The sequence below is a fragment of the Arachis hypogaea genome, chromosome 9, assembly GCF_003086295.3.
Source record: "Arachis hypogaea cultivar Tifrunner chromosome 9, arahy.Tifrunner.gnm2.J5K5, whole genome shotgun sequence".
Taxonomy (NCBI): Eukaryota; Viridiplantae; Streptophyta; class Magnoliopsida; order Fabales; family Fabaceae; genus Arachis; species Arachis hypogaea.
In genome coordinates, this window is record NC_092044.1 from 6,554,899 (window position 1) to 6,573,444 (window position 18,546).

Here is an 18,546-nt window from a genome sequence, read left to right on the forward strand (position 1 = left end):
TCATGTCTCCATTTCTCCCTACACTTAAAATATAATCCATTTCTTTGCCTATGAGCCCATTCTTCTTGAGACAATTTTTTCACTCTTTGTTGTTGGTACTCTGATTTTAAACCCAGTTTTAAAATATTCGAGCATCTCCTAGCTCATCCAATAATTCATCTATAATAGAAATTGAAAATTTATTAGCTATTGTTATTCTGTTGAGAGCTCTGTAGTGTAGTCAACACAAAAATGTCAAATTCAAATCTTTCTTTTTGACTAAAATCATAGGACTAGAGAAAGGGCTGGTGGTGGGTCTCATTATTCCCGATTGCAACATCTCCTCTACTATTTTTTAATTTCAACCTTCTGGTAATGAGGGTACCTATATGATCTGATTTTGAAAATTTTAGCACCTTCTTTGAGTATAATTGCTTGCTCTTTGTTCATGATAGGGGGAGTTTTATTGAAACCATGAAGAGATCTTCAAATTGCTATAGCAACTCCTTAAATGGCGGACTAATATCTATCTTTGTTGCCTCCATTAAATCTGCTAGTAGAGGTGTGATAACGTTATTTGAAATTTGTTGTTTCTGATCTCCCTCTTTCTAGCAAAGAATCATGGCATTGTAGTCCCCTCCAAAATCATCCTAAACTAGCCACCCATTCAATGTCTAGCACCACTTCAGTGTTGCCCAGCTTCATCAAGAAGTAAGATTGACGAATGTTGATCCTTTGAATCTTTAATTTCACTCAAATTACACCTTCATTTTTACTTTCAAATGCACTATTTTTTACTTCTATCCTGAATTTTTTGAGCTCTAGCACCACTAAGGCCAATCTTTTTACCATCTTTTTTTTTTGTCAATACAATACAAAACACACACACTTACCCTACTCACACACCCATTGATACTTTTTTTTTTTTTATCAATAGATATTTGAACCCATGTAGCACTCTTAGAAGCCAAATGTATTTACCATTGGGACAAGTCTCAGCCACATCTTTTCACTACATTAGTAGCAATAAAATTGGTAGAAACCCATGGTTCAATTAAACACTATAACTCTCAAAATCATCATCTCATCTTGCACCTTAAAGATCTTATGTGTAGTTAGGCCTTAAAATGTGTAAGATAAAAGCTGAAGTTCTAATGATTCGGCCTCAATTTTCTGTTTCACAAGGCCCAAAGCTTCATCTTTAAGTTCTTCCTCCTCTTCCTGACCCATCAAAATAATTTGAAAATTTTTATTTGGCAAACATGGTCTTGCCCCATTTCTCTCCATACTTAAAACATAATCCCTTCCTTTACCTATCAGCCCATTCTTCTCGAGACAATCTCCTCACTCTTTGTTGTTGGTACTCTCAATTCTGATTTTAAACCCAATTTTAAAAATACTCAAGTATCCCCTAGCTCATCCAATAATTCATCTATAATATAAATTGAGAATTTATTAGCTATTGTTATTCTGTTGAGAGCCCTGTAGTGTAATCAACACAAAAACGTCAAAATTTCTTATTATTTTCTTATTAAAATCACAAGACTAGAGAAAGGGATAGTGCTAGGTCTGATTACTCTTGATTGCAACATCTTCTCTTTACTATTTTTTTAATTTCAATCTTCTGATAATGAGGGTACCTATAGGATCTGATTTTGAGAATTTCAGCACCTTCTTTGCGTATAATCGCATGATCTTTGTTCATGCTAGGGGGGAGTCCCACTAAAACCATGAAGAGGTCTTTGAATTGTTGTAGCAACTCTTTAAATGGCGGGTTAATGTCTATCTTTGCTGCCCCCTTCGAAATCTGCCAGTAGAGGTGTGATAATGTTATTTGAAATTTGTTGTTTCTGACCTCGCTCTTCCTAGCAAAAAACTATGGCATTGTAGTCCCCCTAAAATTGTCCTAAACAAGCCACCCATCCGGTGCCTAGCATCATTTCAGTGCTGTCCAGCTCCATTAAGAAGTAAGATTGATGAATGGTGATTCCTTGAATCTTCAATTCCACTTTAATTACATCCTCATTTCCATTTTCAAATGCTCTATTTTTTATTTTTATCCTGAATTTAGATCAATTTTTTACCACTTTTTTGTCAATACAACACAGAACACACACCCATCTTACTCACACACCTATTGATACTTTTTTTATCAAGAGAGATTTGAATCCATGTGGTACTCTTAGGAGGCAAATGTATTTGCCATTGGGACAAGCCTCATCCATATCTTTTTACCACCTTAGCAGCAATGAAATTGGTAGAAGCCCCATGATTAATTAAAACTATAACTCTCTGACCCATTTATAAACCTCAATTTTAAAATTTATCTTATGTTGAATTTGGTTAATTTTATCAATTTATCTCACATTTATTCAATGAAATAGTATGATTTTGTGAATTTTTCTTAAATTGCACTTAAGAGTTAAAACATAATTTTTAGATTTTTAAATTGCTATATTTAATTCACTTTGATTCCATTCGATACATTGATATATTTGTTTAGTGATTTCATGCTTAGGGGGACAAGGATTGGATAAAAAAAATGAAAAAAAAAATATGCAAGATGAAGAATTCATGAAAAATAAGGATTTGATTAATGCAAGGCTATGCGTACGCGTGCCCCACGCGTATGTGTGAGGAAGGAATTCACCAGGCCACGCGTACGCGTGACATCCCGCATACGCATGACACTTGTCACGTGATCTCATTAAAGGAATATGCTGGGGAGATTTCTGAGCTAATGGAAGCTCAAATCCAACTCAATTCTAAAGTATTTGAGGCAGAATTCAAGATGGAATAAGGGGGAGCACTTAGGGTAGTATAGGAATCATGCTTTAGGTTAGTTCTAGAGAGAAAAGCTCACCCTTCTCTTTAGAAATTAGGGTTTTTAGTTTAATTGTCTCTTAGATTTAGGTTTTAATTCTTGTTTTCAATTAATTTTTTTTGCAATTTCTTGTTTCTACATCTTTATTTTCTTAAGACTTCTTGTTAATTTCCCTTTTTATGACACTTTTATATTTATGAATTCTTGTTGATTTTCATCTCCTTTAATGTAATTTGATATTTTATGTTTTCTGTTTGAGTTGTTGTTATTTTCTTGCATTTGATAGTAGTAGATTTTATTATTCTTGCAATTTATGATGCTTTTCTTTTTATGCACACCAAGTGTTTGATAAAAAGTTTGTCTTAGTTTTAGAGTAGATTTTTTAGCATTCTTGGTTTGAAAAGAGAAATTAGACAATGTTGAGTCATTGATACCCAATTTATATTAGTGATCTAGAGTTGTTAGTTAATATTGTTTTCATTAACATTACTTATGAATTGGGGTTACTAAGCATATTTGACTTTCTTCCGATGTGAAAATAATGTAATAGGCTTAACTCTTGATAATTATTGTGTTATAATTAATAACTAAGATAGAAAACCTTGATTCTCAATTCTTGCCATGAATGTCTCTTTAGTTATTGTTATCTTTAGTTGCTTGATTTACTTCTTGTTTTCTTTAAATTTCTTGTCATTTAATTTCTTGTCTTTTTAGCATCAACCCACTCCGTGAAATTTATAACCAATAATTGAGCACTCGATTGTAATTTCTAAGGAAAATGATATTTTTATTAGGCTAAACTTGTAACAACCAAAATTAAACTTTGATTGAAGATTGTTTATTGATTTAAATCTATAATTTGACGAGATTATTTTTATGTGAAAATTTAAGACGGTAACCCTTACATCACCCATCATCCCATCTTGCACCTTAAAGATCTTATGTATAGTTAGACCCAAAAAATGCAGGATGAAAATTGGAGTTCTAATGTTTCGGCCTCAATTTCCTATTCCACAAAGCCCAAGGCTTCATCTTCAAGTTCTTCTTCTTCTTAGCCTATCAAAATAATTTGAAAATATTTTATGGTCTTCCCCCATTTCTCTCCACACTTAAAACATTATCCCTTCCTTTGCCTATCAACCCTTTTTTTTTTATGATAGCTATCAACCCATTTTTCTTTGAGACAATCTCCTCACTCCTTATTGTTTTGGCCCATTTGAGTCACTACTATTTTTCCCGACAGTATTCATTGAAGTGGAAGTAATGTTGCAGCCGAGGCCTTGGATCAATGGCAGCATCATCTGCCTCGCTAGGAGCTGCACCCGGGTTCGAATTCTCAGTGAGGAATATAGAACCCATGTTAGTAATACCCATGTAGTGTGTGAGTGTGTAATACATGGGTGTAATGCTTAGGATTGGGAGTTGTCCAATCCACTTGACAAAAAAAAAGTGGAAGTAATGTTTGGGTCCACAATGGACTTGCACTTCAAACCAACCTCTTCAGGACCATTTTCATGTGCAACCCTACTCCTCCATGGTACGAGCATGCTCCTCCATATGTTGTTCTAGATGCTTCGTGCATGCCTCGATAGTTGCAGCTCGCGCAGCTCACGTAAACACCATTCATTGACCTTCCAAGATCGTTGCTCTAATACCAATTGTAACAACTGGTACCTGAGAAAAATAATTCACACACATAACCAAATAGGAAGAAAAGGGGTCAATCAGGATGATTACACTCTCTTGATATTATTGAATTATGAAAAAAAAAACAAGAACAATTATACTCTCACCCATGCAGTCATATTTAGGTATGTAATAATATTATACAAAATGGGATACAAATTTGTATCCATAGATGATGTTTTAATTGGATTGAGTGAAAAAAGCAAAAGAAAAAGAAAAATACTTGAGCTTCTTCATCTTTCTTGTGCAGATTCTCTACTTCTATAAGCAGCCACCATTATGTGGAAACTTAGTGCACAGTGATCATAATAATGGCTTATTATTGAAGGATAAGAGGCTAATATTAAACCCATCTAATGGTTGCAACTTGCATAGTTCATGCAGGAAGATTCATAGAAATATGAGGTAAATCCAGATAAGGCTAAAGAAGCACTACAAAAGCTTGATCAAGAAATCCAGTCTTTCTCTCCGATAAACCAATTTCTTATCCAAAAGTTAGAGGTATGTTATTCCCTCTTTTCTTAATTATGTCTTTATTCTATGACAGTGTTCCGGTACGATAGTCACTTGGTGTTCCTTAATTTTTTTTTCTTATTTATCTATTTACTAATATAGAGGAGTTAATTTGCTACACGTTCCAATGTTCCAATTGTATATATTTCTTAATAGAGATTATCCTATGATAATATATCTCAATGTTCCACTTAGTTTATGTTAAACCACTATTTGATTATTTGCATAATTTCTAACTATGTTGAATCACTATATTACATTAGGTTGGAATTAGTTTTTAGTTATGAAAGCACGTGTCTTGCTTTTGTGAATCTTAATGGCTTATTTCTGTGAATTATTTTAATTAAGGATGAGAAGCATATCTTATATCAAACGTGTACTTGAAGCAAATTCATTTTGTGCTTATATGTTTTGATTTTATGTGTGTTTTTGTATGGAAAAGTCTAGGACCACCAATTTTAATAAATTTTGGCCAGCATGTAACCAGCAGAAAAATGTGAGCTATTGGATAAAATTTCACACAAATCTCACACCATCAAATTATCATTGATAGCTAGTTGATGGCTAACAATCACAAAAATTGCTGGCCCTTAGCATTGCTCTTTTTGTATTTGTTTCGTAATACAATTTCAGTGTTAACTGTTGAATGAACTCCAAAAGGCTAGCATTGATATATAGATTCCTTACCCGCATATATGGTGTTGACATATTATCTGAAACCCTGAATGCATACTATGTTTTCTCTCATTTCATATGACATCTTCAACCGTTCTTGCAGATTTTGGGAATTGTAGAGAACGTGAGCTGCTTTAAAGTGTCCACATTGTGGTGAATCATCATATGTATTTAGTATAGGAGGGGCACCTAAGACAGCCACTGAAATAGAGCTAGAATATCTGGACGAGATATATGCTAATTATCTCTATGTAGATTGTACATATTAGATTATAATTTTGCAGTGGAAGCTTTATTATATGATAACTTGTAACTTCTTTAATTTTTGGTTGATAAAGCTCTATCTTTGTGAAAATGCAAACCAAAGTTTTTTAGGGTATTACATAAACTCTCAAAAATAGTAAGAAGTTAGTGTTTTAAGCTTGTCATCTCCTGTTAGCTACTCTGAGGCACCTCTGAAGAAATCTGAGTTATACACTCAATGGAAAGCTTGCAATCAGGGAGTTCCGAGTGATATCAGGAACCAAGTGTCACGGTTTTAGAATGTTAGATTTAAGGTGTTTGTATAATATTCTAAAGTGTTTGAAAATGTTTTAGATAGTTTTGGAACATTTTAGAATACTTTAAAAGGTCCCAGAATATTTTAGAAGGTTCTAAAAGATTCTGGAAGATCATAGAATATTTTAGAAAAGTGTAGATGTATATAGAAGTATGAAAAGTAGTATGAAATAATTTAAAAGTATTTAGAAAAATGTAGTAGGATAGATATTTGTAGTGAAGGTCTAGATGATCATTTTGGACCGTTAGTTAGATTTAATCATAACCATCTATTGAAGAGGTGGAAATAGAGGTGAGAGTTAAAATTTGGGTATGTACTTGAGTAATAAAGTGCTCTTTTAACAAAAGCTTTATTTTTCTTGTGTTCTTAGTTTTCTTGTTAAATATTGAGAATTAGACTAATTTAATCTTAACTCTTGAGGTTAGTATTGAAGTCTTGGTGTAAATACGGTAGCATTGAAATTTATCCAAAGCCGTCACACAAGATTTTGAAAATTCAAAAGAATTATCTCATAATTTGTTAATTAAATTATGATAATATTTTTAATCAAATTTACTTAAATGTCTCTTTGATTATTACAGATTATTGTGTAAGTTTTTTTTTTTTGGTGGTAGTTGCCAATTGTTCTCTAAGACTTATGGATTAGCAGAAGAGGTGATGTGCAAGCTGATCATTAAATTGATTGAAGAGAAGACAATCAAAGCAAATCTGCCAAGTGTGGGCATACAGGACTAAATGTTTTTTTGACTTTTTTTTTAGTCAACTATTTCAATGAAGATGCTAAAAACATCTTTTTATGATGATCTTTGTTTAAAAAGTGTGACTTATTTGTTTAGCAATATTTTAAATAAAAGTAACACTTTTACTTTAAATAAAAATCAAACCCTACGACTTATCATCTAATAATCAAAATAAAGTATTTTCACATGACGACAATCATAAAATCTTCGTTGAAGTAACTTTTTGAAACACATAGTTTTGGTTGGATAAGTACATGAATATGTCATTGAAAACTTTGTCATTCATATATGAATACTGCTATACATAAATTAAAAAATCAAAAGATAAAATAGATTTATGAAACAGCTCTCGCTATATGTTACACTGTGAGTTATAATGCAAAACAAATATACTTGGTGTTAACGGATATAAAGGTAGTTTAATTAAATAAATTGAACAGAAAGTTTTATAACAAAAAGAGAGTTTTCTTTAAAGAGCTGGTAGCTAATGAAAAAAGGTAATACTAATGGTTATATCTCTAATACTCCATACTTTTCCATTGTAATTCAGTAACATCACTTGACCTTTATTTATTAATTCAGTATTTTCTTAGTAAAATTTATATGTATTTTTAACCGATTGTAGTTTTTTCAATTAATATTCAATAGCAATACAATGCTGATCTATTTCTTATAAATATGAGTAATTTTGGACTCCAAAGCTTTTGTCACTTTTATGGTTCTTAAGACACATTGTTTTCTCTCTATATAGCTTTATCCAGCAAAGATCATCAAAATTCCATAGCACTAAAATTTTAAGGGTCTCAGGACTAATAACTTAAATATCATTACAATTTTATAGCAGTATTTGAAAGACTCCAGGAGTGGAGCTAACTACAAACTTTAATTAGTTACTAACAATAATACCTACACATTAGTTTACTGACTCCAAATTTCTATTGAAATTCATTGCTCTTCACCCTCTCCAGGACTATTCACTCTAACAATGTAAACCTGAAAGAAAATAATAGAAACCACAATAACGTTATTAAAACCTGCACTCCTGCAGAATGGGGATAATGCAAGGATTAGACATTGCAGAAATGAGATAGCACAAAAGGGGATAAGAAAACTGTGTAACAGTAGTCATGACATGCCATAGCAGTGTTAATAATCACATTCACACATACCATTCTCTTAATTATACAAGATGAATGTACTAAAAACCGAAAATGATGAATGTTTAGTCACCTTGAATGTAGTGCGGCTAATTAGTTCAAAAACCAAAGCATCCCCATCAACTAGGTTATGAGCAATTGAAAAGCCTCTCCAACCTGCACTAAGTCCTGTTTTTCGAGCCAAATATAGTGTTTCATACTCATCCCCATCCTCATCAATCAAAGTAATTCTTTCGTCACGATTTGGAAGATGCGTCTTACAGAACTGGACTGAAAGACCCTATTGTCAAAGATGGCCGCAATGATAAACCGATTATAATCATTGCGGATAAACATCAAACATTGCATTTTACTAATCCTTTCTAAAGATAAATAAACTTGCAACATTCTATTCCTAACGAAACTTCAAAAGCTGTAAACCTTGCTGAGCTCCTAATTCTTTTGATTAGAACAATTCCACAAAAATAACAAAAAAGAGAGAGAGAGAGAATTAAGATTACAGACCAGCCAGAATCCGCCGGTGACGTGAGACTGGAGCATGGTTTTAACGAAGGATGGATGATGAGACTTAGACTGCAAATCGGATTGTATCTTATCGGCCTTGTCTAGGGCTTCCTGTCTAGCTTCATCGGAAGCATACACCCGCTTTGAATAATCCCTGTAGCGATCGTAGGAGCCGCCATATCTGCGGCTTCTAGGTGTGACTACACGATCAATTACCACCTGCCATGCGAGATTGAATAGAAATTAAGTGAAGAAGGGAAAAGGGGAAAAGTTAGAAGAAGAGAGAAAGAGAGAGACTTCTTTGTAAACAGGAGCTGGCATGTTGGCGACGCGGCTGGACCTCCTCACCACAACCACCTGCTTCTCAATGGTGCGTGACTTGACGCGCTTCAGCTGCAGGCAAAGAGGAGAGTGAGGGAAATGATGGTTGGAGAAGAGAAGAGAAGAGAAGAGAAGAGAAGAGATACCGGAGAGGGAGAGTGTGATTTGGATTTGGAAAGGGGAGAGGAGTGGAGGGCCTGAGAGAGGTTGGGGAGATTGAGGGCCTCCATCCTCTTCTTGTTCTCCTCCAACCTCTTCCGGCGAATCTCCTCGTATTCACTGGCCTTTGCCGTCATCTTCTTCTTCTTTCACGTTTCTTACAACGGCGAGATTCAAAATGAGGACCAGAGTCTAGGGCAGTGTGGAGACGACCGTTGTTTTCCCACACAAGCGATGCCATTTAAAAAGAGAGAAATTTTATTATTAAAATAATTTTAAAATAACATATAAATTAAAAATGACAATATTTATTTATTTTTTTTCTTTTTCTCTACTAGGAATCACAGGAAAGAAAAACGACATTTAACATCCGACAGTTTTGTTTCTCACAAAATTTAATTGAGATTTCGACTCTGAGATTCTTAGATATCTACCAGATACGTCCCCAAAACCGTTTGATCCGGTTAAAGTGGTGACATGTCAGGTTAACTGTGACATGTCACCTCCAAGACATTTTGGTTCCCATCCACGCTGGACAAAACGATGTCGTATTGGAACCAGGGGCAAAACGACGTCGTTTCGGGGAGGACAAATTCGTCTCCACTTAGACAGAAAATGCAAACGGCGCCATTTTCAAGTGGGGGGACCTATTTGTCTTATAATAGTATTTTATGGGACCTATTTGACCTATAATTTATAATGTTAAAAGAAGCTATATTTACTTCAAGTCTTCAACACAAACCTTAAAAACACTTTGACATTAGTCTGTTCATTTATCAAATGGTAACATACCTGAGAACCCAAACATGTTAACCACACAAATATTTAGCTTCAATAGTAACACAAACCAAATCAAGTCAAAAGAAGGTTTATTTTTTTTAACATAAACTAAACGAAATCATTCTAAACAACATAAAGTCTTCTTCCTCCAATATAACAAAAGGTGGTAACATAACTAAGACAACAACTTTTACACTAATTCTTAGAAGCGTCATTTCTTGAAAGACTGGTTCAACCCTGGTGTTGGAATGAATTTGAACAACTTAGATACTGTGCCACTGGTTGCAGCTGATATTGTCTCAGCACTAACACTCCCTTGATTCTTGGCCCTAATTACTGTCTCCTTTGAACGTCTAAAAGAAAGCTGAGATTAGAATAAGCAGTATTGTTATCACCATGTTTCACACAAAGTTCAACTGCTTACATTAAACCACTTACAATCCAAATGTATGCCCCTTGTAAGGGGCTTAATGTAAGTAGTTGAACTCTGTGTGAAATATGGTGATAAAAATACTGTTGATTATTCCAAGCTCAACTTTCTTTTAGACGTCCAAAGGAAACAGTAATTAGGGTCAAGAATTCGGGGAGTGTTAGTGCTGAGACAATATCAGCTGCAACCAGTGGCATAGTATCTAAGTTGTTCAAATTCATTCCAACACCAAGGTTGAACCAGTCTTTCAAGAAATGATGCTTCTAAGAATTAGTGTGAAAGTTGTTGTCTTAGTTATATTACCACCTTTTGTTATGTTGGAGGAAGAAGACTTTATGTTGTTTAGAATGGTTTCGTTTAGTTTATGTTGAAGAAAATAAACCTTCTTTTGATTTGATTTGGTTTGTGTTGCTATTGAGGCCAAATATTTGTTTAGTTAACATGTTTGGGTTCTCAAGTTTATATTACCATTTTGATAAATGAACAGACCAATATTAATGTGTTTTTAAGGTTTGCGTTCAAGTAAATATAGCTTCTTTTAACATCATGAATTATAGGTCAAATAGGTCCCCTAAGATTCTATTATAAGCCAAATAGGTCCCCACATGAAAATGGCGCCGTTTGCATTCTCTGTCTAAGTGGGGACGAATTTGTCCTCCCCGAAACGACGTCGTTTTGCCCCTGGTTTCAATACGACGTCGTTTTGTCCAGCATGGATGGAGACCAAAATGTCCTGGAGGTGACATGTCGCAGTTAACCTGACACGTCACTACTTTAACCGGATCAAACGATTTTGGAAACGTATATGGTGGATATCTGAAAATCTCAGAATCGAAATCTTAGTTAAATTTTGTGGAAGACAAAACTGTTGGATAATAAATTTCGTGGGAACCTATTTGAGGTAGTATTCAGTATTCTTTATGAAAATACTTCAATTCATGAGTTTAGATAATGTTAATTCTAAAAATTAATATTATACCTAACAACATTTTCATTTTCCAAAAACTTTAATAACTTTTATTCAAAAAAATTAAAAATGTTGTTCCTAAGATACAAACTAAGCCTAAGATTTTTTTTTTCCGGAATAGAATTGATACAATATTTTTTCATTATGTATAAATTCTCAATTGAGCAGAAATTATCAACTAATTCTTAATTTTATTAGTTTATTTTTCGTTGAATAAAACTTGACTATAAAATTTGTTGCATACCTAATTTTTAAAGATTAAATTCAAAATATAATACCTAAATAAATTAAGAATTTATCTGTTATCGTATAATATCAGTTTGTCACTCGTAAGATGATTATAAAATTCAATTGAAAAAAAAAAGACAATTGAAGTACTCTATTTATTTATTATTATTAAGAGTAATTACTCACCCTTACTCAAATTAGTTTTTAAAATTTTTAAAATCAAACACTATAACTTTTTAAATTTTAAAATATATAAAATAACTCTCAATATTTATCTTTATTAAACAATAAAGTCTCCTTTTAATTTAATTTAAAGAGTAAAATACAAAATAATTCTAAAAAAATTTAAAAAATTTTAAAATAATTCTTAAAAAATCTTAAAAAATCCACAGCGACATCTATTAACCTAATCAAATTAAAAAATATATATATATTGCCTAATAAAAATAAATATTAAAAATTGTATTTTAAAACCTAAAGAATTATCCCATATTAAAAATTTTACAAATTGATTTGGATAATTACTCTATTCTTAATTTGTTGAGACTGAACCAACACTAATGTTCTGTTCTGAGTGTTTAACAAGTCCAAAGGTATATTTAGACCTTCGCCTTGAACAAATCTATCTAAGACTAATAGAAGGCAAAGATACAAGGGAAAATAAGTAAGCAACACAAAACAAGAGAAAGAATAAAATATAGAAATAAAAATAATATATAAATGGATAAAAGATAAATAAGTTCTTGAATTTTGATTTATGAACATTTAACTCCTTCGAAACTGGAAAATATAAAACAATTCTTAACCTCTTAAAATGCCGTACAGATTGGTCCTTTCGTTCAATTTGCACTCTAATGTGAAATGGATAAGATTGATGTGGCGTCTATGTGGCGATAACAGAGTGATGTATCCGTTATGATATAGGACGAGATGTTAACATTCATTCGGAGGACAAGAAGGTTCTTCTGTTTTGCTCCCAAAATAATGACGTTTTGGGAGGTGCTCTAATTCTCCAAATTGGTCCTAGACGCCATCGCACTTGTATAGTTAGGGAGTTGTTGCGTCTAGGGCGTCTATGGCCAGTGAAAGAAGTTCCTCGAGCATCCAACAAGTCCGATTGCCGTCTCACATTCGTTGCGTGGAGGCTGGAGAAGAGAAGGACGACATTGCTCTGATGTGCAAGTGTGATGTGTATGCTATACTGTACAAGTCCAAGACGCCAACTAATCCTAACCAGTTGTTTCTTGGGTGTCCCTTCTTCAAGGTAACATGGTTCTGTGAAGCTTGAAACTGTTCATGTGTTTAGCTGAATTTTGATTTTATTGTTGATGTTGCAGTTGAAAAATCCATCCCACTGCAAATTCTTTGTCTGGCTTGATGATCATGTTGCAAAAATTAGAGGTAGAGAGAAGTCAATTTGTGACAACAATGTTAACAACTTGGAGCAGTACTTGTACAAGAATAAAGTAGAACAGAGGCTGGTTAAGTTGGAGAAGAAGCTTGCCTGTCTAAAGAGGGAAGAAAAAATCTAATATGTAGATTATTGTTGTATGTTTGGTAGTAATTTGTGCTGTTGTTGCTGTTATTAGGTGTTATTAGATATTGTGCATTGTTGTTGTGAGGAACAATTGATATAATGTAGTTATGTTTATCCTTTGATGAATGATAATATTTTGTTGCGATAACATCATGTGTTTAAATGGCTATATCTAATATCATGTTGATGGTCCAGGTATGTAAAATTCATTAAATAATTTGGATCATTAAATATTGAACCATGAGATAAGTTTGAAGGACTACAATCCTAACAAAATATGATAAGCAGTCTCACACCAAATAAGATAAGTTTGAAGGATTACAATCCTAACAAAACATTGAACCACCTGAACACCATAATTTTGCCAAAAAGATATTAGAATGTATAACACACCAAAATAAGTTTGTCAAATTTTTACATCAGCTATGACTGACTTCCTAAAATAGCAACATCATTTCTTAGAATTGTTGACTCTTGGGGTGGGGATGAACCGAAACATTCTTTTAGTTCCAGTGCTAGCTGTAGCTAAAGTCTCATCAGATGGTCCCCCACTTGCTTCTGCACTTGGTTGCTGTGATGGTTGAACATGTTGTTTGCCAACATCCTTCCTTCAAATTGGTTGTTTTGGTCTCAAGGTTCTGTTGGATGACATTGCTAGAACTCTGGCTGGAGGTTTGAATGAAATTTGGCCTTGCCTTGCAGGGACTGCAGAAACAGGCACAGATGAAGCTTCTGGAGCAGCTTCTTATTGGACCACATCTGGAGTTATGTTAGCTGCAGAATGGTTCTAGTTAGTTGCCTCAGCTGAATTTTTCTCTTGACCTTGAAACACCATGTTATGTTCATGTCATGAATGAAGAAAGACACTAAAGTCATCAAGAAAATTTAAAAGATACAAGTAGGTCCTTTAACACTTTAAAATGGACAACTAAATCCTACAACTTTTTATCAGGTGGACATAAAGATCCTTTGTCCAGTCAAGTACCTCTGCCCGAGGGACTGATTGTGACAGTGATAGAACCACAAGTGAAATGTTGTTATCGATCTTCTTCTTTGGTTTCCTGGTATTAGGTTTTCAATTTGGGTTCGATGGCGCACCCTTGCAAGTCTTATAGTTGTGTCCTGTCTGACAGTTGTGTCCTGTCTGACCACACTTGCTCCAGGTCACATAGAAACTCTTCTTCAATTTTTTACCTTCAATAACCATTTTTGCTGGGTCTTTTTGCCTATTATGGACCTTTGGACGACTGATCGGCCTCTTAATTACAGATGCAACAGGCCTAGTCTGATCAGTCCGTGTCGAAAACTCTTCACTAGTAACAGGCTGGATGAAGTGCCCGTAAGTCTTCTTCAGAGATTCCATGCATAACCATGGATGCATGTAATCTTCCATGTTATCATGTCTTTTTCTGATTGCAGCTATAACATGAGTGCACGACATTCCTTTTCTAGAAAATACAATAAATTGGTAACAGCAATGCAAGTAAGGATAACAGCAAAATACAAACTCAAGCAATCATAATACGAGCAGCAAGGCAAAGACATCCAAAAAGAGTATACAAATACAATTTCAAGTAAAAATAATACCAGCAGCAAGTAGAGAAATGCAATTTTCACTAAAGTAAATATAATTCCACACTGACCGGTTAGTTGCCATCTATTACATGTGCATGTATGTTTGATAAAGTCCACATCCAATTTAGATCCCTTGTAGGTGATCTCAAAACGCTTGCGCTCATTATCACCAATCCACTCCGCAGTCCACTTGTTACTTGGCTTGACAAGCCGCTTCAACCTTTTCTCTTGAACTAGTGCAAACTTTCCATGAAATAGTAGCACACTTCCTCGCACATTGTGGGGATGTGTGGTCATCCTTTTCTCCACTTTCTTGCTGATCCAGTGTTGGTCAGCTGCATTGCTTCCTAAATCTCTTGCACACGTATGTTCACTCTTATATGTTTTCACTTGAAAATACTGCAGTTGTTTATTGTATGAGAGATGGGCAATCCAAGGACAATCCTCACCCTTGCAGCCAACTCTAACCCTTTTTCTATCATTTTTAATCCAGACTAACTCCCTCCCCTCAGTAATAAATGAATCCTTCACATCCTCCTTGAACCTTTCTATTGTAGCAAATCTTGTTCCAAGCCCAAATCTGTCTTCTTCGAAGCCATGTTGTTCATCAAACTCAGGCTAGTGTGATTTGTTCCCTTCCTCCTCTGATGAGGCAGGGGTATGCAGCTCCTCAGATTCATACTCGAACATAATGTCCTCATCCTCTGTGTCTATATCACTGACGTTTTCTGCAATGGCTGGCCTCATACTGGGCTCCCTAGCAGGCCTAGTTCTATTGGGCTGTCTTCTTGACCCACTTGTGTTGGGCTGTTTAGTAGGCCCAGTGAACCTTGAGGAACTTTTTTTCAAATGAGCTCACCCTTCTTGCTTTAAATCTCTGTGTAACACCTTACTACACAAAGTTTTACGCTTAAGTCGTAGAACAAGGGTAGTGTGGTGTTACGGACCTCTAAACAGTTAAAATATACATATAATAGTGAGAAGAGTCGATATACTAGAAGTCTTGAAAATGGGTAAAACAAAATCGCAAAATAAAAAGCACAAATCTCAAGAAATAGGATTACTTGCGTGCTAAGAAACCTAAGAGTTAAGGATAGGAATAAGCAAGAGAGTAAAGGAAAGCCAAGAATACAACATAACTAGCTCCTGACTTAGCCTGCGAAGTTAAGGCTGGCCGGATGATATATATATATATATATATATATATATATATATATATATATATATATATATATATATATACCAGAATACTCAAAGTACAAAATAAGACCCTAGCTCTCCCTCAACCTCTATAAGGAACAAAATAAACAAGTTTCTTGGAGAGCAAGCTAAGTACATAGGTACATATATATACAATCATAAAACCCAAAATAACCCAGGGATTACTTCGCTTTAAGATCCAGACGTCTAGCGAGGAGCCTCTCGACCTGCATCTGAAGACAACACAGTATGGGATGAGAATCGGAGGTTCTCAGCATGGTAAAGGTGCCACGCATATAATAAATAAGGTCCTGGGAATGCCAGTGGCAATCCTAGAACTCCGTCATACAATTGTAAAACTTAATTTCTAAACAAAAGCTATAAATAGGGGTAGGTAATCTAGACCTTCCTAACTCACTCAAATTTTAAACCTAACATAACACCAAACCATTTCACCCTTCCTCCGTCCCTCCATCATCCATAATTCAGCAGAGACAAGCAACCAAACAAGTTCACGCACAAGTAATAAGCAGATAGTGCAAGTAGCAAGTATAACAGGTAGTAGGATATATATATTCAATTAGGCAAACTCAGGAAATGCATAGCAATCAAACATACAAATGCACATGATGTATGCCTGTCCTATGGATCATAAGGCTCATCTGTCGGTTATCCAGCCAACCCGACAAGTCCGAAAATCTTAAACTGTCCCCCCGTCGCGTATCCCCATGAGTCTATGCATAGATTTCACATTCATTCATCATTCAAATCACTCAATAGGGGCTATCCATACTCGGGAATTTATACGTGCCGGTCACTCTTACGACGTAGGGTCAACAGAGTATCGAGTTTCAACCTGGAACACGTAGTGGCAAGCCACGGTTCTTACCCAGAAAAACTCGTATCTCAGATATCATTTTTCATAAGCCATTTCATTTTGATAATCAATATATAATCATTTATCAAGCCATGGCATTAAACTTCATTTAACATTCTCATCTTCTTCATATAACTCATCATTTTGCCTCTTACTTCACCCCCAAGTTATTCTATTTTTCTAGTTTCAACTAGCTACTGGACTTAGTACTAGTCTAAAAGGAAGAAAATGGAGGTTTAGAGGTGAAAATCTAGTTTTAAATGCCAAAAATCTATTTCTGCAGCAAGCCAGGGCCACGGGTACGCGTGGGCCATGCGTACGCCTGGTAACGTGGAAAAGTAGCACGCGTGAGCATTGCCTTACCATGCGTACACGTGGTCACGCAGGTTAGCTCATCACGCGCACGTATGGCTACTCGCACATGTGTAGTTTGAAATATCACGCCACGCGTACGCGTGGATGTACGTTTATCCAAAAATTAACAGATTGCCTAGGAGCTGCAAAACCAGAAAAATTGCCACCTGCATAACACAGTTTTTGCACCAAACTTCCGTCGTCCATAACTTTCTCTACAAAATTCTATTTTTCACAAAATTGATGTCGTTCAAAAGCTTGTAAAATCATCTTTCATTTGAAATAACTCGCATTTCCATCCAAATTTTGAGGAACAAGTTATGGACTTCCAAAGTTCATCAAAATTCCCTTTTTACCAAATAACACCCAAACCTCATTTTTTTTCCGAAGCCACATCTTCCTCTTCAAAGCACATTTCTATACAACTCAACATACCACAATCATCAATCTAGCCAGCCTTTAATCATAACACCACAATTCTTACAACTTAGCTCAAAAACACCACATACACCCAACTTCACAAACTTTAACCACAAACCAACATATTACTCTATATACACATATCATCATTAACATGAAATTCTTCAATCGTTAACACAATATTATCCATCATAATAATATCTACAAATCCAAATATACACCATTCACTATGTCAACTATGCCATTACTTTGCCACAATCATAAACCCTTTATTCATCACCATCATACTAGCATATATACATACATAACTTTAACTCGCATTATCAATTACTCAACACAAGCACCACATCAATTGATTCGTCAACGACACAAACACTAACCATTTAACACATTGAACCATTTCAACCTATCCTATAATGATCTAACCTAAGTTTTCACACAACCTTATAAATTAAACGTGCGAAACCTAAACCATACCTTGGCAGATCACTGTATTTAATCCAAGGAAGCCTCACAAGCTACAACACATCCCCTCAAGCTCAAAGGAACCAACCATAATCTTAGCTTCAATCACCACCAAGTTTCCAAATGCTTACTTTTCAATTCCAATGCTTATATAGAAACTTAATTCACACCTAATACACATATATATTCCAAATTCAGATTTTACATAATGGAATCAGAATTGGATTAGGGTTTAGGTGATTCTTACCACACCCATACGCGTAGGAACTCAAACCCAATAAGCTCCACAAGCTAAATCGAACCTAAAACACCAAATTGGACAAGATTTCATCACAAGGGTTCAATTTCACAATAAGGAATGGGTAGAGATTTTGAAACAAAAATGAAGATTACCGGTGAAATTGATCCAATAGAAATGTAGAGCTCAATATGCTGGACACGTGGCCACGAACGGTGCGGCGATCGGAACTCAAATAGGGAAGTTATGGTGGAAGGAAGATTTGATGAGGGTTATGGAGTTCTCTTCCTCCCCAATCTGTTTGGCGTCGTTGTTGTATGAAATGGGGGGAAGAAGGAGTTGCTGCTTCTTTTAAGTT

At 34.8% G+C, this 18,546-nt stretch overlaps 1 protein-coding gene across 2 annotated transcripts; it reads right to left on the reverse strand.

Annotated features, from left to right (window-relative positions):
* Window positions 1-7,728: 7,728 nt before the first annotated feature.
* Window positions 7,729-9,334, reverse strand: LOC112710150 (B3 domain-containing protein At5g42700). Of its 2 annotated transcripts, none has more exons than XM_025762264.2 (5): window positions 9,105-9,334; window positions 8,935-9,030; window positions 8,638-8,856; window positions 8,207-8,413; window positions 7,729-7,969 (listed from the first exon to the last, which is right to left on the reverse strand). In XM_025762264.2, exons 1-5 carry the CDS (start codon window positions 9,252-9,254, stop codon window positions 7,922-7,924), a joined length of 720 nt encoding a protein of 239 aa, XP_025618049.1. In that variant the 5' UTR covers window positions 9,255-9,334; the 3' UTR covers window positions 7,729-7,921. The 2 variants fall into 2 exon arrangements, with proteins under 2 accessions (XP_025618049.1, XP_025618050.1); XM_025762265.2 differs by having other exon boundaries at window positions 7,729-8,018.
* Window positions 9,335-18,546: the final 9,212 nt, after the last annotated feature.